Below are 25,039 nucleotides of genomic sequence, written 5' to 3'. Positions count from 1 at the left end.
CGGGATCCTTATGCCAGAGACCCCCGCTGCCCGCCTCCGTCCCCACCCATTGCTCTGACTTTGCCAGGGGCCATTCCATAGCCCCTGCTGTGATCCAGCCCAATAGGCAGTCCCCAGGCTATGTGTGTGGCTGGTGGGAGTAGTGCAGCAGGCGGGGAGGGTCGGGCACACGACTACTGAGTGAGAACTCATCACCCACTTACACAGTACACACTCATCAGCACACACCTTCCGAGCAGCCCCGCGGACTAGAGCAGGCGCCAGCCGGAGACATGAGGGAGATCGTGCACATCCAGGCCGGCCAGTGCGGCAATCAGATCGGCACCAAGGTACAGTATACACCGTGCGATAGTGATTGTACACTTCACATAATGAGAGCGTGGCGTAACACCGTGACCTGTGTGTCTGAGTGGATAAATTCGGTTTATACACAGAAGTCCTGATGAAACTTATGTGCGGCGCTGTACAGTGAGTGTAGTAGTGACTCGCGCTATACCCGGCACGGCGCTGTACAGGGAGCAGGAGCTCTCTCTGGAGTAAATCAGTGCTGGGTGTGTCAGCAGCGCCGAGCTCTCATTTTTTAAGCCAAAAGTAAGTGTCCTGCCCCTGACATGCAGCATGCTGGCCCTGAACGGTGTCCTTACAAGGCTCAGGCGCTGGCGGCGAGTCTCCCTGGAACAGAAGCTCCGCTTACATTCCAATGTATCATCATTAGTGCCACAGTATTATCGCTGCACCCTGGCTCATGCCATGTTTTCTGTTTTCTTTGTACATTTGTATTACAGACATTCATTGTACACATGTACACATACAGGTAGGGTAAGGGATGAAGTGTCGTTGTCACAATGTGGCAATTTGTAATATACCCCTTCCGTAAATAAAGTATACAGTATGTGGAAGAGGCTGTAAGTGACCATGTGAGGGGGGATTGAAGCACTTAGCAAATACGCATATGGGAACCTAAGGATACCGGCTTGGAGATAGATGTATGTAACACTAGGCATTTCAAGTGTTACTTAGGGTAAGTTTAGGGTTATCTGTCTGTATAGAGATGACATTTAGTATCAGGAAGTGTTTCAGCAGTGTGCTTATTACAAGCAAATGTCTCTCTCATCCTCCTGGAATCCCGAAAAGCCCCCACAATGTCTCCATCCAGCAGCATTCAGAGAAGGGAGTGTCCTGGGTGCTACTGCTATGCCAGGAATGCCACCAGCTGCTGTGCACCCACCTCACACTAACAACACTGTTTAGGCCACCACATTTGTCTGTGCTACCATTAAATGACCAGATGGCAGATTATAGATGACTTTATGATGTCTCTTTTCTGGTTATAATGTATTTCTAGCCAGGCTGTACTAAGGATGGACATTTTCTGACATTACTTTGCAACCATTCCATGATATTACCATCAATGGTTTTACGGTAGATGCTAGAATCAAGTGGGCTAAGGGACCTTTTCCGTAAGGGGGAGGAGTTACGACGCAAGGGGGAGGAGCTAGGCCAGCGGGATAGTTCCTCTACTATCCACGCCACCAACTATTACCTTTAGTAATTAGGTGGTGAGCGGAGCGGAGCGAGCCACCGTGCCCGAAGCGTGGCGAGCGAAGCGAGCCCGCGAGGGTACTTTTCGGGTACCCTGTTCACCCGTAGCTCCTCCCCCTGGTGACGTAGCTCCTCCCCTCAATACGTCACAAGGTCCCTTCAGCCCCTCCGATATAGAACCAACCATGGTTTTACTGTGTGCATGCGGTGAAGCTTTCAGAACTTTGCGCATGTGTAAGGAGGGCGGTACAGTCTGTGCCGTCGCACGTGGTGGAGTGCCTTGGGGGTGGCACGGTTGTGTCTATGTTCACTTCGTGATCAGGACCAGGAAGTGACAGCACAAGAGGGCAGTAGATAACTTCCGCCCTTACAGCACCTAAATGTTTTATCCATTCTCAGTTAGTTTGAGGCTATTTTGTTTTATCTATGCACCATTGGACGCTCACCATGCTTCGGGCTCTGTTGCCACAGGTTACTACAGGTTGACTATCCCTTATCCAAATATTCCGAAATACGGAATATTCCGAAATACGGACTTTTTTGAGTGAGAGTGAGATAGTGAAACCTTTGTTTTTTGATGGCTCAATGTATACAAACTTTGTTTAATACACAAACTTATTAAAAATATTGTATTAAATGACCTTCAGGCTGTGTGTATAAGGTGTATATGAAACATAAATGCATTCTGTGCTTAGACTTAGGTCCCGACACCATGATATCTCATTATAGTATGCAATTATTCCAAAATACGGAAAAATCCGATATCCAAAATACCTCTGGTCCCAAGCACCCAAGCATTTTGGATATGGGATACTCAACCTGTATTCCAAATAGATTGTAACATGGACCCAGGGGCTTATGGGAAAGGTCCTCTCCACGAAGGGTAACTAGACGCTACCGTAGCAGCACTCTCACTGCCTCTGCATATTGCTACTAGGCTGCCATTCGGCACCCCGCTTCACTGGTGCAGTGCCCGCCAGTGTGTCCTTTGGACATTCCAGCCACACATCCTGCAGGCTATTCATCCTCTCCAAGCGTCCTTAGGACGTTCGGAGTGGTAAAGTAGCATCCCAGTTATGGCTGTCCCACCCTAACGGACACAGCCTTAGCACGGTATGCGCTCAGGGGGTTGGGCTGTGGCAGCACAGGGTGCACGCATTAGCTGAGCTGTGGACACCATTTGGGCATCAGAAGTCTGCATCAGATGGCTGGCAACCATTGAATACCTGCAATATCATGGAGAAAGTACTGCTAACCATCTGCCTCCGATGTACATATTTACTATAATGCAGATTACAATGCTTGGTCCATCTCTAGGGGCCATATGTGCTAAGCCTTGAAAAGTGATACATTTTATCACCGTGAAATTTATCACTTTCCTAGGCTTAGTACATGGGTGGGGAACCTGCAATCCTCCAGCTGTTGTTGAACTACATATCCCAGCATGCCCTGCAACAGTTTTAGCATGGCCAAATAGCGAAACTGTAGCAAGGCATGCTGGTATGTGTAGTTCAATAACAGCTGGAAGGCCAAAGGTTCCCCACCCCTGGCTTAGTACATCTGGTCCCTAGCTGTGTTTTCATGCTGTACATTTCACTGTGGGGAACTGCAAAAACGATGAACAAGTGGGTGTGTGATGTACAAAGAGACACTGACACACCTCATATGACTGCAATTACTGTTCCCTTCCTGAAAGATAGCGTGTTTACAATACATTCATTTTCCAATATATATACTTATGAATAATTGAATCTATTAAGTTGGTTGTGATCGGACCCTGGCAGGGGCTTCTGTGCTACCGGTATTTGTATATGGTCTAGTTGTTTATTTATAGTTGTGTTTTGTAGGTGAGAAACAGGAGGAATTATATGTTTTCTCATATGTCACATTAGTCACCCTGATTAGGATGACTGGAGTCTAACGATGACTAAGGACAGCTGGAACTGACCCTCAGTCTGATTAATTAGTTAACATTAATAAATGTATACCTTAATTTATTTTATTACCTGATTTATGTATGCCAATTACACTGCTCCCTTCATTTAACATGTATACATTTTTGCCAAAGAGCACTGATACAGCAGCTGATGTACCTAAAGAAGGGTGTCGATTTAAAGAGCGACACTAGGTCGACAGTGAAAAGATCGACAGATGAAAAGTTGACATTGCTTAAGGTCAACAGGTTAAAAAAAAAAAAAGTGGACAAGTTTTTATTAACCCTAAAAAAATAGGTGTTCGCCATTTCTCTGTAGACTTTTTGAATGTGTTGACCTTTTGTACCTGTCAATCTTAAGCACCGTTGACCTTTCATCTGTCGACCTGTTGTACCTATCGACTGTTGACCTATTCATTGATGATCTAACTACTGGAACACCTAAAGAATACATATTACACCCAACATTGGTAAATTCCTTCTCCATGTTATGGTTTTTATTTTATTAATAAATCCTATTGATAGTATTTCTTGCTTCCCAAAGGACGTAAACTTATTGGAAAAGTAATCTAGAAATTGTCTCTTCGTGCACTAACATGGCTGTTTCCTTTCTCTCTGTTCTTATTGTTCTTCCTTCCAAGTTTTGGGAAGTGATCAGTGATGAGCATGGCATTGATCCAGCAGGAAGCTATGTCGGTGATTCAGCTCTACAGCTTGAGAGGATTAACGTGTACTACAATGAATCATCCTGTGAGTGCATCACCAGGGAATCGGGGATAGTCCCGATATGGACTGCTTTTATTACTTCTATCTACATCATTTTCCAAACAACTTCTGTTAATGCATCTTTAATATAGACATAATGGGGGGAATTCAAATGTTTGAAAAGTCGGTTGGGTGTCTGTTTTTTCCTGTCTATCAGATGGGAAAAAACAGACTCCCAACTGACTTTTCAAACATTTGAATCTCCCCCAATGGGTCTGATACATATGTGGATGGAGGTGCTGTCACTTACTTGGAAGCAGCAGTGATAGCACTGTATGGTGATGCAGCAGGAGGCACCTATTACAAACAGACGCCTTCTGCTGCAGTAGTGATCCAACCTGTGTGCTAGGACGCAGCCTCAGATCTCTCACCCACCATCGGGCTCCTTGAAAGTCGCCCATTGCAGAGGCAATCCCTGCTTGCTCAAAGTACAGGTAATCACTACACTACACATAATGTTGCACCTTCAAAAACAATAAGAATTTACTTACCGATAATTCTAGTTCTCATAGTCCGTAGTGGATGCTGGGGACTCCGAAAGGACCATGGGGAATAGCGGCTCCGCAGGAGACTGGGCACAAAGTAAAAGCTTTAGGACTAGCTGGTGTGCACTGGCTCCTCCCCCTATGACCCTCCTCCAAGCCTCAGTTAGGATACTGTGCCCGGACGAGCGTACACAATAAGGAAGGATTTTGAATCCCGGGTAAGACTCATACCAGCCACACCAATCACACCGTACAACTTGTGATCTGAACCCAGTTAACAGCATGATAACAGAAGGAGCCTCTGAAAAGATGGCTCACAACAACAATAACCCGATTTTTGTAACAATAACTATGTACAAGTAATGCAGACAATCCGCACTTGGGATGGGCGCCCAGCATCCACTACGGACTATGAGAAATAGAATTATCAGTAAGTAAATTCTTATTTTCTCTAACGTCCTAGTGGATGCTGGGGACTCCGAAAGGACCATGGGGATTATACCAAAGTTCCCAAACGGGCGGGAGAGTGCGGATGACTCTGCAGCACCGAATGAGAGAACTCCAGGTCCTCCTCAGCCAGGGTATCAAATTTGTAGAATTTAGCAAACGTGTTTGCCCCTGACCAAGTAGCTGCTCGGCAAAGTTGTAAAGCCGAGACCCCTCGGGCAGCCGCCCAAGATGAGCCCACTTTCCGTGTGGAATGGGCTTTTACAGATTTTGGCTGTGGCAGGCCTGCCACAGAATGTGCAAGCTGAATTGTACTACAAATCCAACGAGCAATCGTCTGCTTAGAAGCAGGAGCACCCAGCTTGTTGGGTGCATACAGGATAAACAGCGAATCAGATTTCCTGACTCCAGCCGTCCTGGAAACATATATTTTCAGGGCCCTGACTACGTCCAGCAACTTGGAATCCTCCAAGTCCCTAGTAGCCGCAGGCACCACAATAGGCTGGTTTAAGTGAAATGCTGAAACCACCTTAGGTAGAAATTGAGGACGAGTCCTCAATTCTGCCCTGTCCGTATGAAAAATTAGGTAAGGGCTTTTATAGGATAAAGCCGCCAATTCTGAGACACGCCTGGCTGAAGCCAGGGCTAACAGCATTACCACTTTCCATGTGAGATATTTTAAGTCCACAGTGGTGAGTGGTTCAAACCAATGTGATTTTAGGAATCCCAAAACTACATTGAGATCCCAAGGTGCCACTGGAGGCACAAAAGGAGGCTGTATATGCAGTACTCCCTTGATAAACGTCTGAACTTCAGGAACAGAAGCCAGTTCTTTTTGGAAGAATATTGACAGGGCCGAAATTTGAACCTTAATGGACCCTAATTTGAGGCCCATAGACAGTCCTGTTTGCAGGAAATGCAGGAAACGACCCAGTTGAAATTCCTCTATAGGGGCCTTCCTGGCCTCGCACCACGCAACATATTTACGCCAAATACGGTGATAATGTTGTATGGTTACATCCTTCCTGGCTTTGATCAGGGTAGGGATGACTTCATCCGGAATGCCTTTTTCCTTCAGGATCCGGCGTTCAACCGCCATGCCGTCAAACGCAGCCGCGGTAAGTCTTGGAACAGACATGGTCCCTGCTGGAGCAGGTCCTTTCTTAGAGGTAGAGGCCACGGGTCTTCCGTGAGCATCTCTTGAATTTCCGGGTACCAAGTCCTTCTTGGCCAATCCGGAGCCACGAGTATAGTCTTTACTCCTCTCCTTCTTATGATTCTCAGTACTTTTGGTATGAGAGGAAGAGGAGGGAACACATACACTGACTGGTACACCCACGGTGTTACCAGAGCGTCCACAGCTATTGCCTGAGGGTCCCTTGACCTGGCGCAATATCTGTCCAGTTTTTTGTTGAGGCGGGACGCCATCATGTCCACCTTTGGTTTTTCCCAACGGTTCACAATCATGTGGAAGACTTCTGGGTGAAGTCCCCACTCCCCCGGGTGAAGATCGTGTCTGCTGAGGAAGTCTGCTTCCCAGTTGTCCACTCCCGGAATGAACACTGCTGACAGTGCTATCACATGATTCTCCGCCCAGCGAAGAATCCTTGCCACTTCCATCATTGCCCTCCTGCTTCTTGTGCCGCCCTGTCTGTTTACGTGGGCGACTGCCGTGATGTTGTCCGACTGGATCAACACCGGCTGACCCTGAAGCAGAGGTCTTGCCTGACTTAGGGCATTGTAAATGGCCCTTAGTTCCAGGATATTTATGTGAAGTGACGTTTCCATGCTTGACCACAAGCCCTGGAAATTTCTTCCCTGTGTGACTGCTCCCCAGCCTCTCAGGCTGGCATCCATGGTCACCAGGACCCAATCCTGAATGCCGAATCTGCGGCCCTCTAGGAGATGAGCACTCTGTAACCACCACAGGAGAGACACCCTTGTCCTTGGAGACAGGGTTATCCGCTGATGCATTTGAAGATGCGATCCGGACCATTTGTCCAGCAGATCCCACTGAAAAGTTCTTGCGTGGAATCTGCCGAATGGAATCGCTTCGTAAGAAGCCACCATCTTTCCCAGGACCCTTGTGCATTGATGTACTGACACTTGGCCTGGTCTTAGGAGGTTCCTGACTAGGTCGGATAACTCCTTGGCTTTCTCCTCCGGGAGAAACACCTTTTTCTGTACTGTGTCCAGAATCATCCCTAGGAACAGCAGATGTGTCGTCGGAATCAGCTGCGATTTTGGAATATTTAGAATCCATCCGTGCTGTCGTAGTACTACTTGAGATAGTGCTACTCCGACCTCTAACTGTTCTCTGGACCTTGCCCTTATCAGGAGATCGTCCAAGTAAGGGATAATTAAGACGCCTTTTCTTCGAAGAAGAATCATCATTTCGGCCATTACCTTGGTAAAGACCCGGGGTGCCGTGGACAATCCAAACGGCAGCGTCTGAAACTGATAGTGACAGTTCTGTACCACAAACCTGAGGTACCCTTGGTGAGAAGGGCAAATTGGGACATGGAGGTAAGCATCCTTGATGTCCAGAGACACCATAAAGTCCCCTTCTTCCAGGTTCGCTATCACTGCTCTGAGTGACTCCATCTTGAACTTGAACCTTTTTATGTAAGTGTTCAAGGATTTCAGATTTAAAATGGGTCTCACCGAGCCGTCCGGCTTCGGTACCACAAACAGCGTGGAATAATACCCCTTTCCCTGTTGTAGGAGGGGTACCTTGATTATCACCTGCTGGGAATACAGCTTGTGAATGGCTTCCAATACAGCCTCCCTGTCGGGGGGAGACGTTGGTAAAGCAGACTTCAGGAACCGGCGAGGGGGAGACGTCTCGAATTCCAATTTGTACCCCTGAGATACTACCTGCAGGATCCAGGGGTCCACTTGCGAGTGAGCCCATTGCGCGCTGAAATTCTTGAGACGGGCCCCCACCGTGCCTGAGTCCGCTTGTAAGGCCCCAGCGTCATGCTGAGGACTTGGCAGAAGCGGGGGAGGGCTTCTGTTCGTGGGAAGAGGCTGTTTGCTGCAGTCTTTTTCCCCTTCCTCTGCCCCGGGGCAGATATGAGTGGCCTTTTGCCCGCTTGCCCTTATGGGGACGAAAGGACTGAGCCTGAAAAGACGGAATCTTTTTCTGCTGCGAGGTGACTTGGGGTAAAAAGGTGGATTTTCCAGCCGTTGCCGTGGCCACCAGGTCCGATAGACCGACCCCAAATAACTCCTCCCCTTTATACGGCAATACTTCCATATGCCGTTTGGAATCCGCATCCCCTGACCACTGTCGCGTCCATAATCCTCTTCTGGCAGAAATGGACATCGCACTTACTCTTGATGCCAGAGTGCAAATATCCCTCTGTGCATCTCGCATATATAGAAATGCATCCTTTAAATGCTCTATAGTCAATAATATATTGTCCCTGTCCAGGGTATCAATATTTTCAGTCAGGGAATCCGACCAAGCCACCCCAGCACTGCACATCCAGGCTGAGGCGATTGCTGGTCGCAGTATAATACCAGTATGTGTGTATATACTTTTAAGGATATTTTCCAGCTTCCTATCAGCTGGTTCCTTGAGGGCGGCCGTATCAGGAGACGGTAACGCCACTTGTTTTGATAAGCGTGTGAGCGCCTTATCTACGCTAGGGGGTGTTTCCCAACGCGCCCTAACCTCTGGCGGGAAAGGGTATAATGCCAATAATTTTTTAGAAATTAGCAGTTTTTTATCGGGGGAAACCCACGCTTCATCACACACCTCATTTAATTCATCTGATTCAGGAAAAACTACGGGTAGTTTTTTCACACCCCACATAATACCCTTTTTTTGTGGTACTTGTAGTATCAGAAATGTTCAAAACCTCCTTCATTGCCGTGATCATGTAACGTGTGGCCCTACTGGAAAATACGTTTGTTTCCTCACCGTCGACACTGGAGTCAGTGTCCGTATCAGTGTCTGTATCGACCTGAGGTAACGGGCGTTTTATAGCCCCTGACGGTGTTTGAGACGCCTGTACAGGTATTAACTGATTTGCCGGCTGTCTCATGTCGTCAACAGTCTTTTGTAAAGTGCCGACACTATCACGTAATTCTTTCCATAAGACCATCCAGTCAGGTGTCGACTCCCTAGGGGGTGACATCACTAACACAGGCAATTGCTCCGCCTCCACACCATTTTCCTCCTCATACATGTCGACACAGCGTACCGACACACAGCACACACACACAGGGAATGCTCTGACAGAGGACAGGACCCCACTAGCCCTTTGGGGAGACAGAGGGAGAGTTTGCCAGCACACACCAGAGCGCTATATATATACAGGGATAACCTTATATAAGTGTTTTTCCCTAATATAGCTGCTGTATATATTAATATGCCAATTTAGTGCCCCCCCTCTCTTGTTTTACCCTGTTTCTGTAGTGAAGGACTGCAGGGGAGAGTCAGGGAGCCTTCCTCCAACGGAGCTGTGAGGAAAAAATGGCGCTTGTGTGCTGAGGAGATAGGCTCCGCCCCTTTTTCGGCGGCCTTTCTCCCGCTTTTTTGTGGAAAACTGGCAGAGGTTAAATACATCCATATAGCCCAGGAGCTATATGTGATGTATTTTTAGCCATTTAAGGTATTTTCATTGCGTCCCAGGGCGCCCCCCCCCAGCGCCCTGCACCCTCAGTGACCGGAGTTGCGGTGCTGTGCGCTACCTTATTGAAGACAGGACGTCTTCTGCCGCCGATTTTCCGGACCTCTTCACTCTTCTGGCTCTGGAAGGGGGCCGGCGGCGCGGCTCCGGGACCCATCCATGACTGGGCCTGTGATCGTCCCTCTGGAGCTAATGTCCAGTAGCCTAAGAAGCCCAATCCACTCTGCACGCGGGTGAGTTCGCTTCTTCTCCCCTTAGTCCCTCGATGCAGTGAGCCTGTTGCCAGCAGGTCTCACTGAAAATAAAAAAACCTATTTAAACTTTTACTCTAAGCAGCTCAGGAGAGCCACCTAGATTGCACCCTTCTCGTTCGGGCACAAAATCTTAACTAAGGCTTGGAGGAGGGTCATAGGGGGAGGAGCCAGTGCACACCAGCTAGTCCTAAAGCTTTTACTTTGTGCCCAGTCTCCTGCGGAGCCGCTATTCCCCATGGTCCTTTCGGAGTCCCCAGCATCCACTAGGACGTTAGAGAAATCTGAATAACCCCCAATATGTGCTGGTGTGCATCGTAATAGTGATTATGTTGATCCCAGATTGTGGCATACATTCTATGATTAACTAAACATGACCTGGACAGGGTACAGGAAATGTTTCCCCTCCACATGGTTCGCACAGGCGAGGAACAGCTTATAGCATACAGAGCATATTGAGCAGCTGTCTGCCCCCCTTCCCCCTGTCTGCCCCTTGCCAGGGATGTTAGTATTGATGTGTAGCAGGATGGCAGTGACCTATTAGCACAGGCCTGGCCAACCTGTGGCTCTCCAGCTGTTGTGAAACTACAAGTCCCATCATGCCCTGCCACACCTTTGCTATTAGGGAATGCTGAACCTGGCAGGGCATGCTGGGATGTGTAGTTTCACAACAGCTGGATAGCCACAGGTTGGTCAGGCCTGTATTAGCAGGCTGAGCTGGCTGCCTAGCATGTTATCTGGGTCTATTAGCATAGAAACCTGAGGCAAGCCATGGAGTTTTTCCTGGATGATTAGGGAAGGGAAGGATTGTATTATTTGCTACAGCCCAATCAAAGACTGCACAAATACCCCCTTCACACATGTGACCCGGGAATCTGCCAGGTCTAGCAAGCTACCAATTTCCTGGGTCCCAGCCTAACCCTGTTAAAGAGCCACATAGCATAATCCTGTGTTGGGTTCACATGCAAAACCATGGGATATTGCTGCATGTGTGTAAGGGGTGCTAGAAAGAGGATCTACAACAGATATGTATAGGGGGGTACACACAGCTTAGAAGTTAAGCACAGATCTCTCCATGTGTATGCCCATAGCAATAGACCTACATGCAGGCACAATCTAGCACTTTAGACACTTGCAACATAATTATGAATGAATCATACAGATCTCTAAACACAAATGTTCTTAGTAATATTTGTGTCTGGTCAGTGAAAGCCCCCAGAATGTGTATATATAACAGATATGATCTAGTTATCAGACTTTTTTACACATTTGTTAACTGCTGTCCAAGTATACTGTGAGCACCAGTATCTCCATTATTAGAGGCTTTTTCCAAAAATGTTTTCTGACACGTGTGTGTGTGTGTGTGTGTGTGTGTGTGTGTGTGTGTGTGTGTTTCAGCATTATTATTTACATTGGCTGCACTCCTCCTGGCTCTACACACTGGCAGATAATACTGAAAGATATGAACGAGATACCGTTCATATCTTTCAGTGTGGAGGCACCAGCGATGAACGATGCGCGGCCCCGCGCTCATTCCTCGCTGGTGCCCTGTCGCCAGGGCCGTTTCTAGCCAATTTGGCTCCCAGTGCGAGATTTAAAAATGCGCCCCCGCCCCCATAGATATAAAGAGGAAAAGTATGCGCGAGCCTTCGTCGTGCGCGCTCCCGGCAAGGGGGCGTGACCTCGAGTAAATGGGCGTGGCTTTGTTAAGATGGGTGTGGCCTCATCTGATCTCATCACGGCCACCACACGATAAAAAAAAAAAAAAAAGTCCTCATTTTACACATTACAGCAGGCACGCGATCCCATTTTACACAGCACGGCAGGCAAGTGTCCCCATTTTACACAGCACGGCAGGCAAGTGTCCCCATTTTACACAGCACGGCAGGCAAGTGTCCCCATTTTGCACTGCACGGTAGGCAAGTGTCCCCATTTTACACTGCACGGTAGGCAAGTGTCCCCATTTTACACTGCACGGTAGGCAAGTGTCCCCATTTTACACATTGCGGCAGGCACATGCCCCCATTTTACACATTGCGGCAGGAAAGTGTCCCCATTTTACACATTGCGGCAGGCACGTGTCCCCATTTTACACATTGCGGCAGGCACGTGTCCCCATTTTACACATTGCGGCAGGCACGTGTCCCCATTTTACACATTGCGGCAGACAGGTGTCCCCATTTTACACATTCCGGCAGGCAGGTGTCCCTATTTTACACATTCCGGCAGGCAAGTGTCCCCATTTTACACATTCTGGCAGACAGGTGTCCCCATTTTACACATTCCGGCAGACAGGTGTCCCCATTTTACACATTCCGGCAGACAAGTGTCCCTATTTTACACATTCCGGCAGACAAGTGTCCCCATTTTACACAGTACGACAGGTGGTGGTGGGGGGGAGGGGGAGGGAGAGAGAGAGAGAGGGAGAGGGGCTGACTTACATTTGAAGCGGTTCTTCCCGCTTTTCAGCCGCCTCTCCCTCGTCTGCGCAGCGCTGGCCGTCTTGGCTCTCCCGAGTGCCCAGCTCTGGGGCTGGGTTTCGCGGAATGACACGATTGTGTCGTGACGTCACAACGCAAAAGCGTCATTCCGCGAAATCCCGCCCCCCGAGCTGGGCACTCGGGAGGAGAGGGGAGGGGGGTTTGAAAGTGCTCAGGAAGTGCTGCGGCGGGCGCCCCGTGCGGTTGCATGGCTCGCCCGCCGCAAGAAACGGCACTGCCCGTCGCTTGTGCATGCAGGCCAATATGGACGAGATCGTCCATATTTGCCTGCACTGCTATGGAGTCGGGTGACGGGGGGGATCTATCAGTGTGTAGGGCCCTTAACACTGAGCTCTGATTTCTGGGCTTCTTTCCTACCTCATCCGCTCCATGGGAACCTAACTACTGTGCTTAAATGTTTCAGTTAAACAGTCTTGACCAGTATCTTTCAGCACCTGATGTAAGAGGTATATGGTGATTCTAGGCTTAAGCTGAAACTTCTATTGCCTTAGGCTGGGGCCACACATAGTTGCCGTTGAATGGGACCCGCTTGGCCGGGAGGGGGGTTCTGTGTGCACACGGATCCTGTTCTGCAGGATGCCGCAGAACAGGATCCGACCAGTGACACACAGGATTTCAGCCGCACTGTGTGAACACATACACTGAATTATAACCGGCGGCGGCGGGACTGCTGCACGTGTGTGGGCACCTACATAGGCGACCCATGTGCAGTCTCCTTGCGGCCAAGCAGGTCCCGTGGTCCCGCTGAACGGGACCCGCTTGGCTGCTATGTGTGGACTCAGCCTTACTCTTTCTCTAGGAATACATATAATATTGTTTTACTACATTTGGTCTATTAAAAAAAGATGTGATTGATTTTTCTTGGCTAAGCAATATTCCTGGTAGTAGACTGTACTAGTTTTCTGGTTGTGTTGTATAGAAATAATTATTTTGGAATTGTGTATATATGCAATGTACTTGTACATACTAAAAAGAAGAGCACAGCCATTAAATTATATTTTTACAGACATTCATGTATACGAAAAGTATCCTGTAAGATACAATACTACAATAAAAAAAACTAAGATGAAAGAAATAATATTACGTTATAATATATCATTGTGGCTTTAACATAGTCCGAATGGGATATGGATAGCATATGGGCGGTCGGGATGCTGGCAGTCAGAATACCTACGCCGGAACCCGACATTGGCCAGAAGACTGATGTCGGGATCCCGACATCAATCACAATTCCGACGGTGGAAACCAGACCGTCGGCATCCCGATCGTAAGTATGAAGGGGAGGGGTTTAGGTTTAGTCACTAGAGGAGGGTTAGGCACTAAGGGGTTAGGGTTAGGCTGCCGGTAGGGAGGGTTATTGTTAGAGTGGTAGGAATTGCATACTTACCTAGTTGGGATGCCGCTGTCAGTCTTCTGACCGCCGGCAACCCAAGCATCGGGATTCCGATACCAATCCATCTGAATGGTTACCCCATTTCCATGTAGGTGGCATTGGTTTTGTCATTCTGCAGGACTGTACAGCATAAACCTGTAATAAATATGTTCCTTATATCAGCCTGTGTAGAAACACTTTCTAAGTTGTAGACAGTGGTCACATCACTGTTACACAATAGAAAAAGATGCCTACAGCAGATATATGGTGTGTTTGAATATTTTACAGACCTGCTAATAAAACAGATCTCGCCTGCCACATATAAACAGAACATTGGTATGCATGAAATGTAAGTTTCAAGTCTAAAAATGGAACTGTTTTTGCTGGGGTCTGTGCACATACTATATTTCATCACAAAGTAACAGACAAAAATGCTTAAAAAAGGAACAGGCATTAAAAAAAAGCTTTGTGTGGAAAATAACACTTTTAAACCTTTTTTGTATTTATTATTTTTATAAGCCTAGGATAATATTTTAAGTTTTAATTTTTATTATCCAGCTAGTCTTCTAAAGAGGAAAGGTCAAGTTAGCATAGAAATCATTCAACTTCTAGCTATCATATTATAGGGGTCAATTTAATTAAACGTGAATTGAATAGCGCCAGGAGGAAGCTCCCGAAGCTATTCAATTCAGCACAATGTTAAGTCGGAGATTTCCTGTTCTTGTACCTTAAACATGGTGTTTAGTCGCAAGAACAGGCATTCTCCGACCTGTGCCGAATGCGATTCTGTTTCTGACGTGCCAATGGCAGAAAACAGCATTGCGACATGTTTTGTCGGATTTCTGCTCACACCCCAGGAGGGGTGCGAGAAGAAATCCTCAACTACAGCATAATATCGCGCTGAATTGATCCCTCCTGGCGCTATTTAATTTGCATTGAATTGACCCCATAGAATATACTTGATAAATGATAGCTAGAAGCTGATTAGGTTGCTATGGGCAACTTCTGAACTCCCCCCCCCTAGAGAGAGAAGAAGTGTATTTTAAGCACAATAGTTAATTGGTTTATATATTGCAAATTGGTGGCCAATGTACCTGTATAATACAGAGTCCATTACCTGGCAGTCTATAAACAATATGGTAGATTACTTACATTAAAAAAACTTATTTTATGGTAGCTCGTCTATACTAACCCGGCTCCATGTGCTGTCATAATGTGTCAGGGTTACTTCCAGCTGTTGTTGTTATTGGCAGCTCCAATTCCTTTCCACCATTATTCTTTTGCAACCAGTCAGGCTTCAGGAATTGAAAATCAGTAATAACAGACGAGTCTTGTAGCTTTACATTTCATGTCATACACTGTATGTACTCCACATGCAGATTAAAGTGGAAGTGCAGAATTGATTTTCCTTATTCTGAGATGCCGCCATCCTGATATTAAACTTTAAAATGCACACAGAGGTAATGATAGGAAGTAGATCTTTGTGAGACCATGGTAGACGTAAGATTAGAGGATACATCAGTGTATTAGTCCCTTCCCTAAGCACAGGTCCTGTAGCCAGCTCATATAATAAGGAACGCACTAAACAACGTGGATTATTCCTATTCCAGATCATGAACTATGTGTTTGTAGATTAATTTTTTAGTCCTTTTGAGATGTAATCATGGAGAATTTCTCACCTTGTCTTCTTTACAGCTCAGAAATATGTTCCCAGGGCAGTTCTGGTGGACCTGGAGCCAGGCACCATGGATAGTGTCAGATCTGGCCCATTTGGACAGCTCTTTAGACCAGACAACTTTATTTTTGGTAAGTATAAATGTTTGTGTAATTAGACAACAAATACACATAATCACACTATCCAGAAGATGCAAAAAATAGGATTTTGGTACTTACCAGGTAAATCCTTTTCTTTGAATCCATAGGGGGCACTGGAGTACTCTTGGGATATGGACGGTGTTAGCAAGGACTGGGCACTGAATATTCAAATTTCAGTAACTCTCCTCCCCTCCATACTCCCAGAATACCTCAGTGTTTTTTCCTGAGGCGAACAGGATAGAGAGGATGAACAATGGAGAATTACCTATAGGTTATACATTATATGTTATACATTATAACATAACGGACAACAATAAAGTTGACACATAACGTAACTGACAACTAACCAGTTGACACTATAACCGATAAATCGGTGAGAATGTGTTACCATAAGATCCACTGAACTTACCACAACCAGGTAAAACTGCTCTAGGTGGGCGTCCAGTGCCCCCTATGGATTCAAAGAAAAGGATTTACCTGGTAAGTACCAAAATCCTGTTTTCTTTTTCATCCACTAGGGGTCACTGGAGTACTCTTGGGACGTACCAAAGCTTTGGCACCTGTAACACTAGGCGGCCAAAGCTAGATGCTGATGCCGCAAACGTATCAAAATTGTAAAGCGTACAAACGTGTGCACTGATGACTATGTAGCCGCACGGCAATGCTGCGTCGTAGAAGCCCCACGACCAGCTGCCCATGAAGTTTCCACAGAACGTGTGGAATGTTACTGATGTAGGCGGCTGTAACCTAGCATGAAGGTAAGCCTGACGTATGGTCAGTATAATCCATCTGGATAAGGTCTGCTTAAAAGCTGGCCAACCCATTTTGGCAGCATCATAGAGAACAAACAACGTATCCATCTTACAAACTGAAGACGTTCGGGATACATAAACGCGTAATGCGTGTACCACATCCAAAGTTCCAGAATGTCCTGTTAACACAGGAACTACTATTGGTTGATTGATTGATGTGAAAAGATGACACTACCTTTGGCCAGAAAGCGGAATTCGTCCGAAGCTCCGCTCTGTCATCATGAAACACTAAAAACAGTGGCTTGCATGCCAATGCACCGAAATCTGAAACACGCCTTGCCGAAGCTAAGGCTAGGAGAAAAATCGTTTTCCAAGTGAGAAACTTAATATCCACTTGATGTAAGGGTTCAAAGTACGAAGACTGTACAAAATCTAAAACCATATTCAAGTCCCATGGCGCTGTAGGTGGAATGAATGGAGGCTGTACTCTGAGGACACCTTGCAGACAGGTGTGTACAGGCGGCAATAGAGCCAATCGTCTTTGAAAGCAAATTGACAAAGCCGATACCTGCACCTTTAGTGTAGATAAACGCAGTCCTCCATCTAAGCCCGTCTGTAGAAATAACAAAAGACGGGATAACTTGAAAGATGATGTCGGAAACTTCCGAGCTTCACACCAACCTATATAGGCACGCCAAATTCTGTAATAATGAGCTGTCGTAACTGGATTTCTAGCACGTAACATGGCTACTATATCCGATAGTGGAATGCCCTCTCTTCTTAAGAGGGCGGTCTCAACAGCCACCCCGTCAAACGCATTTGCGCTAAATCGGGGTAAAGGAATGGACCCTGTTGTAACAAGGCCGGACGTAGCAGAAGCGGGCAAGGATAGTCTGCGAGTAGCCCGTGAAGATCCGAGAACCAAGCTCTCCGAGGTCAATGAGGCGCCACTAGTATGACTGTGGCAGACTCTCGTTTGATCCGTTTTAGCAACAGAGGGAGCAGCGGAAATCCGTTTTAGCAACAGAGGGAGCAGCGGAAACGGTGGCAACAGATACACGAGGCTGTACGGCCACGCAATAGTGAGAGCATCCCTTGCCACTGCCTTTGGATCTCGCGTTCTGGACACATACTGGGGCGTTTGATGATTATGGCGAGATGCCATCAGGTCCACTTGAGGGTAACCCCACCTCTGGACCAACATGTGAAACCCTTCTGGATTTAATGCCCATTCTCCTGGATGAAAATCCCGATGGCTGAGATAATCCGCCTCCCAGTTGTCCATTATCGGAATGACCACTACCGACAATATCACTTGGTGATGGGCGGCCCAATTGAGGATTCGAGCTACTTCCCGCATGCCATGCGGCTTCTCATTCCTCCTTGTTTGTTGATGTACGCGACCGCCGTTGCGTTGTCTGACTGCACTTGGACAGTCTGAGACCGAAGCATGTGCACTACTTGTCGTAGCGCAATGTAAATTGGCCGGAGTTCTAGGACATTTATAGACCGCAATCTTTCTTGATCCGCCCAGAGACCCTGGAGCTGACAATTTTGAACTACAGCTCCCCAACCTCTGAGACTCGCGTCTGTGGTTAGAACTATCCAATTCCAGACGCTGAACCGATTTCCTGCGGTTAGATTGTGTACTTGGAGCCACCAGAGTACAGAAACTCTGGCCCGTGGAGACAACCTCACCTCTAGTGAATCTGCAGATACGAGCCCGACCACTGTGCGAGCACATGCAGTTGAAAAGGACGTGAGTGAAATCTTCCGAACAGAAGCGCTTTGAAAGTCGCCACCATTGTGCCTAACAGGCGAATGCACAAATGTACCGAGGCTTGAGCACTAATCGTACCAGATGACGAATAGTCTGTACTGTCTGTTCTGGTAGGCAAATTCTTCGATCTACCGTATCGAGAATCATCCCTAGGAATTGAAGTCGTTGAGACGGAATCCGATGTGAGTTCTTGAAGATGACAATCCAACCGTGCTGAACCAGCACATTGTACGTTAGCAACACGTGTTGCAGGCGCATTTGGTGAGACGGAGCTTTGATGAGCAAATCGTCTAAATACGGAACTATTATCACTTCCAGGGATATGAGATGAGCCATCATAACAGACATCACTTTGGTGAATACCCTAAGCGCCGACGAGAGGGCAAACGGTAGAGCCTGAAACGGATAATGGAACTGCCGTATCGCAAAACGCAAGAACCTCTGATGAGGTGGGCAAATCGTAATGTGTAAATACGCATCCTCGAGATCCAGCGCAATCATGAATTTCCTGTGGCTCTAAACCTGCAAGTACTGTCTGCAGAGATTCCATCTTGAATCTGTAGTAAGTATTCAATATTGGCCTGACCGAGCCATCCGGCTTTGGTACCACAAACAGACTGGAATAATAACCCTGACCTTGTTGGTGTACAGGGACCGGAATCAAAACTGCTGAATCCAGCAGAGAGTGAATGGCAATTTACCGAACCGCCCTCTTGGTGTCCGACACAGGCAGTCCTGTCTTGAAAAACCGCAGAGGCGGTAGACAGTCGAACTCTTATCTTTTAACACTAAATTGCGGATCTGTGGATGTCTGGAACCACGCCAAATGAAACATCTGAAGGCGTGCTCCCACAACTGGAGAACCGAGATGGCTGGGAGCCCGTCCTGCCACTAGCTTGCCGGTGACCTTAGCGTCCAGACGCTGGTGTTGGTTTGTTGAAAACCACGTCCTCGACCTCGCCTACCAGGCGTGGCTGTTTGTCTACCACGGCCTCAAAAGGGCTGAGGTCTAAAGGATTCAAACACTGGTCCAGAGTATACCTTTGTCCAAATTTGGACCAAACAACCTTCGCATATTCTACTCTCGACCTTTGCCTCCGCCTGCTAAGGACGCAGCCAGAGCACTTGTCGTGCCACCACGAATGACGCTGAAATGCGAGAACTGACTAGGCAGACGTCCGTAGAAGCTGTACATAGATAATCAGCAGCTTCGCAGATTTAATTAGCGAGAAGCATAAGGTGGACGTTTTATAGGACGGACCTGAGTCCTGTTATACAGACAAGCAACGCCGTAGTTACCCAAATGCCAACCAAACACGGTCGAAGCAACACCCCTGCTGCTGTATATAGCGACTCTAGCATAGCTCCCATGGAGATGTCACTGACTTTGTAGACGGTAACTAGTCTGAAATCGGCGAGGTTTAGAAACCTGTGTATCAGGATCCTATTAACATATTATTTAGAGATTCCGAAAAAAAAATAAGAAACACGCTGGAGATCTGTGGTCTAGTAAAGACCACCTTATAAATTGTCAGAGCCTCTTCAGTCTGACGCACCCACACTATCTGACTGCTGGTCTATTCACCCTTCTCACATTCATTTTGCGCAGTTAGGCCTGGCATAGAATCGTCAGGATTGCAACATAGCAGAAACTGGGAATTTATAAGGCAAATGAGAACTATCTTTGCAAAATAGGAGATGAAATGGGAGTATAAAATATACTGTGCATGTGGTAGATCTCACCGGGAACCCACTGGTACAGACATTGCAGTGAAACAACTTCCCCGTCTTTGCTGGTGACTTACTTATTATGTAACCAGACAAATAAATAGACAAAGACAGACCAATTCCACCTCAGTAAAATTGCGAAAATGTGTATATGGTCAAAGTGCGGTGCACGTGGCCAGACCATAAGAAACCTGATCCAAAAATTCCTACCAACACCCCTGCGCCATCCGGTGGAGCAGTGTTGTAGGACAGGAACGTTCTGGAAAAGAAACAGAAAGTATGATTAAAATGGCCTCCATCCATGTGCTTATAGTAGAAGAACATATAGCATATTTCCTTACATGACCATATATACAGTATTTTATATACATTTTCTATGGTATAACACCTTGTATGATATAACAAATGCTACACGAATGCATAGATAACACAATGCAGCCCTTTTTTAGTATAGATCTATTGCTGCTGCTGTGGCATAATCTCTCTCCCCCCCCCCCCCCCCCCCCCCCCCCGCAGCTGCGCTACATGTAATAGGGACAGGGAAACTCCTGACTGCCCAGCATGAGCCCACTAGTTAAGAGGGCTGTTTCACAGGGACAGACCGCGGCAGCAGTGTGCACTGTCCACGGTCTGAGTGATCATAGGCGCCGGCATCTCCCCCCCCCCCCCCCCCCCCACCCCCCCTGCTACCCCTGCAGGGAGCGCTGGCAGTGCTGAGCTGCCGGCCGTTATTGAGACAGACCGCGGCAGCAGTGAACGCTGTCCGCGGTCTGAGCAGTTACCTTCCCCTAAGCCTCCGGCCGTTACAGGAACAGACCGCGGCAGCACTGAACGCTGTCCGCGGTCTGATTGCATTACAGGCAGGGAGCGCTGAGAACGGCGCTTGCAGCGGCCGTCCAGCGCGTCCCTCGGAGCGACGGCCGGGAACAGGGGAGTGGCGGCGGGGAGCTGACAACAGCAGTGGCGGGGACGGAGCAGCGGGATGCCTGGGGCGATGTACAGAGCAGTCCCACCACGCGGCGGGGCGGCAGCGTGAGCTGACCGTCCCGGTCATAAATACCTTGTTCCTGTGCTCTGACGGGGCTTCTACAGCAAGCTCCGTTCTCAGCTGAAGGTAGCTGATGTACTTCGGCTCTGACGGGGCTTCTTCCAGCAAGCTCCGTTCAGTCCTTTCTGCAGTCTCAGCAGAAGTTAGCTGAGCTGCTTGTGGCTGTGAGGGGGCTCCTTTGTGAGGCCCGACACGCCAAGAGCTGCATGCAGCAGCTTCTGTAATCCTGGACCCATAGCTTTTGTGTAAGCTGGGAAAGTATTGTAAATATATAAAAAATAAAAATAGAATATGTGGAGGAGCTCCACGCTTTGTGCTTCTTTCCATGTGAGCACCGAAAAAACACTGAGGTATTCTGGGAGTACGGAGGGGAGGAGAGTTACTGAAATTTGAATATTCAGTGCCCAGTCCTTGCTAACACCGTCCATATCCCAAGAGTACTCCAGTGACCCCTAGTGGATGAAAAAGAAATGTAACTTGTCGACATTTCATGGCACATAGCAGTCAGGATAGTAAGCATATCTATGCGCAAGTCAGAGCTCTACAATGAAAATGCCATAAGTGCGCACTCCGTTATAGTTCTAGTATAAGTTGCAGTGATAAGTTCCCAACTGCTTTAAAATACTCCTTAGGGAAGTTTTATAAATAGATCTGGTCACAGAACCTCAGAGAGGGGCCTTTGATGCATACAATAATATGTGAAGGTCCTTCTAGACTTGAAATAAACACAATTAGCCTCATACAGAGATCAATCATATACCGTATATAAGATGTGTTTCCACATTTAAATGATTATATTGCGTTGCAGTACGAGATGCATGGAACTCTGCATAGCATGCTAAATGTCTGCATAGAGATACATTGAAAACTGATCTTTATACAGCCACATAAACCTCAGTCATCATCAACATGATCAAAATGTATGTTTTTATCGTAATCCTGTCGCATATGGTAGGAACAGAACAGATGTAGGGTAGGATAGTAATATAGTAGGATAGGGGTACGGAGAGTGATATATCAACTTAACAAGTGGTAAAACAAAATTAATATATAACATATGCACTGCTCGGCCTCTAATATGGTCATATCTGTATAAAGTTAATACTGATCCAGAGAGGTGTACCTTTTATGTGGTTTATAATATATGGCACATTAGCTTTAGTACAGACATAAAAAATAGGAATGGTAAATATTGGAGCAGTATGTGCATACAAAAAAACATGTATAAAAAATAAAAAATGACAAAATTCATACAGTAAATCAACCTTCTAGTTCAAGGATGAATAATGGTCTCACCTAAACAGGTAGTTATAACAGCATGTACTGGTGGGTGCTCTATGTAGCATAATAGGCCCCTCAGATACAGACAGTTATTCAATGGTGTAGGTAGTATATAGTATGTCAGGCCATTTTTTCACAGGTGTGCTTAAGTATAGGTACCCACGGCAGAATAATGGTGATTTTACACTGATCTCTGTGCTTTCCTCATATAATTCAGTGGGGCACTCACTCTGTCCCTTGAGATATTAAGCTGTGTGAAGTACCAGTGTCCCTTCTCCCACCCTTAGTGGTCCGGTTTCTCACAGCTGTGGTTTCCAGATCGTGGTGGTCATTCGCCACCCAGAGCTGCTCCATATCGTCCCGGCTGTTTGGAACACAGTCTGGAACGCAAGACGGCAGCTTCCGATTTCACATGTTTCCGGATCCTGTAACAATAGATGGGTGTATGAGGTTCATCCAATGTGTCACTTCCTCAGGAATGAACCTCATACATACGGTCATGCTATAAATAGGTGGTGCTCTCCATTGATAGGGTATTTAAAGTTGTTGCAGGGATTAACCCTTAGCGCTCTAGTTTCATACATGTCCAGGATCCAGGCACATATTCGCATACCTGCATAAATCCATACTAAGCGAGCTGTATATTAAATCCACTGTATTAATATACTAGCTCTCAGAGTATGGATTTATGCAGGTTTACGTTCTACTACTTGTTCAGTTGATATTTCACTCCCCATACCCCTACCCTACATCTGTTCTATTCCTACCATATGCAATAGGTTAAAATGTATAATGTTTTTGTGGCAATCCTATCAATATGTACCAGTAGAGGAACCTAGCTGGCTTTGTGGATGCAGCATCTCCATTCTTTTTTCTTCTGCACAAAAGTTGTGCAGTTAGTATAAAATATTTCATTCTGTATCATCGTGATGATGCCGACTGGTGTTCTAGTGTATAGCTATAAACCGACATTAGATAACATCCCCTTTCCTGTTCAGGAAAAATGCAAACCATCTCCAGGGGGGAAACAAACATGTCATGGTAGTACAAAACACCCATGGGCAGCGGGTGTTTGGATAGCACCGTTATTAAGCAAAACATTTTCTTATTTTATCTTCATGTGGCATTATGGGTAACAGCCTACTTGTGTATACTGGTTATAGCATTTTCTCTGTGTAAATGCATCAGGCAGATAACAGCCAATGGGGAAAGAGAGGAGGAGGGGGGGGGGGGGGGGGGGGGGGTCATCACCATAGCCAGTCTCCCAATTCTGGAAAATCTCATTGTGCATTCCACAATTAGTGTATAATTTTTCTAAAAACTGATAATTTGTCTAAGAAACTTTATTTTGGTTGCAGGACAAACTGGAGCAGGGAACAACTGGGCAAAGGGACATTACACAGAAGGTGCAGAGCTGGTGGATTCAGTGCTGGATATAGTCAGAAAGGAATGTGAACATTGTGACTGTCTCCAAGGATTCCAACTTACTCACTCTCTCGGAGGGGGGACAGGTTCTGGTATGGGCACACTACTCATAAGTAAAATAAGAGAAGAGTATCCAGACAGGATAATGAACACATTCAGTGTCATGCCCTCACCTAAAGTTTCTGACACAGTTGTAGAGCCGTACAATGCCACCTTGTCTGTTCACCAATTAGTTGAAAACACAGATGAAACGTACTGTATTGACAATGAAGCTTTGTATGATATTTGCTTCCGTACCTTGAAACTCACCACACCTACCTATGGAGATCTCAACCACCTAGTATCTTCTACAATGAGTGGAGTAACCACTTCACTGCGGTTTCCAGGCCAACTAAATGCGGATCTTCGAAAGCTAGCTGTGAACATGGTACCGTTCCCACGTCTTCATTTCTTCATGCCTGGGTTTGCACCACTAACTGCGAGGGGAAGCCAACAATACAGAGCGCTCACTGTGCCTGAACTTACCCAGCAGATGTTTGATGCAAAGAACATGATGGCAGCCTGTGATCCACGTCATGGACGTTATTTAACTGTGGCTACAGTCTTCAGAGGTCCAATGTCTATGAAGGAAGTAGATGAGCAGATGCTAGCAGTCCAAAACAAAAACAGCAGCTACTTTGTAGAGTGGATCCCCAATAATGTCAAGGTGGCAGTGTGCGACATTGCACCAAGGGGTCTGAAAATGGCATCCACATTCATTGGCAATAGCACAGCCATTCAGGAAATATTTAAGAGAATCTCAGAACAGTTTTCTGCTATGTTCAGAAGAAAGGCTTTCCTACACTGGTTTACTGGGGAAGGGATGGACGAGATGGAGTTCACAGAGGCTGAAAGCAACATGAACGACCTGGTGTCAGAATACCAACAGTATCAAGAGGCTACAGCCAATGATGGTGACGAGACATTTGAAGAAGATGAAGAAGAAATCCATGAATGAAACACAATTACCTATAATATTGATCTTCTAAAACACAATAGTATATTTGCCTAGTAACCATTAACTGTGAAGGAGGCTGATTAAAGTGTTGTAGCATTAGAATTGGTGAACAGAAATATTTACGTGGCCAAGTTTTCCTGATCAGGGAACACAATTGGCACTGTAGCTTAACGCTACATTCAGAAAGGTTAAGCTACGTTTTATTACCTTCTGTATTTAATGCATATACACTGATGAGCTTTGCATAAGTGATCTGGTTTAATAAAAAAATAAAAAA

At 46.6% G+C, this 25,039-nt stretch overlaps 1 protein-coding gene across 2 annotated transcripts; it reads left to right on the top strand.

Moving 5' to 3' along the window:
• On the top strand, window positions 1-25,039 carry TUBB6 (tubulin beta 6 class V). 2 transcript variants are annotated; one of them, XM_063923433.1, is made up of 4 exons: window positions 1-329; window positions 4,117-4,225; window positions 15,632-15,742; window positions 23,699-25,039. In XM_063923433.1, the coding sequence occupies exons 1-4, from the start codon at window positions 273-275 to the stop codon at window positions 24,760-24,762; spliced, it is 1,341 nt and encodes a 446-aa protein (XP_063779503.1). In that variant the 5' UTR covers window positions 1-272; the 3' UTR covers window positions 24,763-25,039. The 2 variants fall into 2 exon arrangements, with proteins under 2 accessions (XP_063779503.1, XP_063779504.1); XM_063923434.1 differs by lacking the exon at window positions 4,117-4,225 and having other exon boundaries at window positions 10-329.

This window comes from Pseudophryne corroboree, chromosome 5 (genome assembly GCF_028390025.1).
Source record: "Pseudophryne corroboree isolate aPseCor3 chromosome 5, aPseCor3.hap2, whole genome shotgun sequence".
In the NCBI taxonomy this organism is placed as follows: domain Eukaryota; kingdom Metazoa; phylum Chordata; class Amphibia; order Anura; family Myobatrachidae; genus Pseudophryne; species Pseudophryne corroboree.
The sequence above is the reverse complement of the archived record's forward strand: the minus strand, read 5'-3'. Positions and strand labels throughout refer to the sequence as shown.

Coding starts and splice junctions, on each gene's coding strand:
- TUBB6 (XM_063923433.1), top strand. CDS start 273: ATGAGGGAGATCGTGCACATCCAGGCCGGCCAGTGCGGCAATCAGATC. Junction 4,226..15,631: donor GTACTACAATGAATCATCCT/GTGAGTGCATCA, acceptor TCTTCTTTACAG/CTCAGAAATATGTTCCCAGG. Junction 15,743..23,698: donor ACCAGACAACTTTATTTTTG/GTAAGTATAAAT, acceptor TTTTGGTTGCAG/GACAAACTGGAGCAGGGAAC.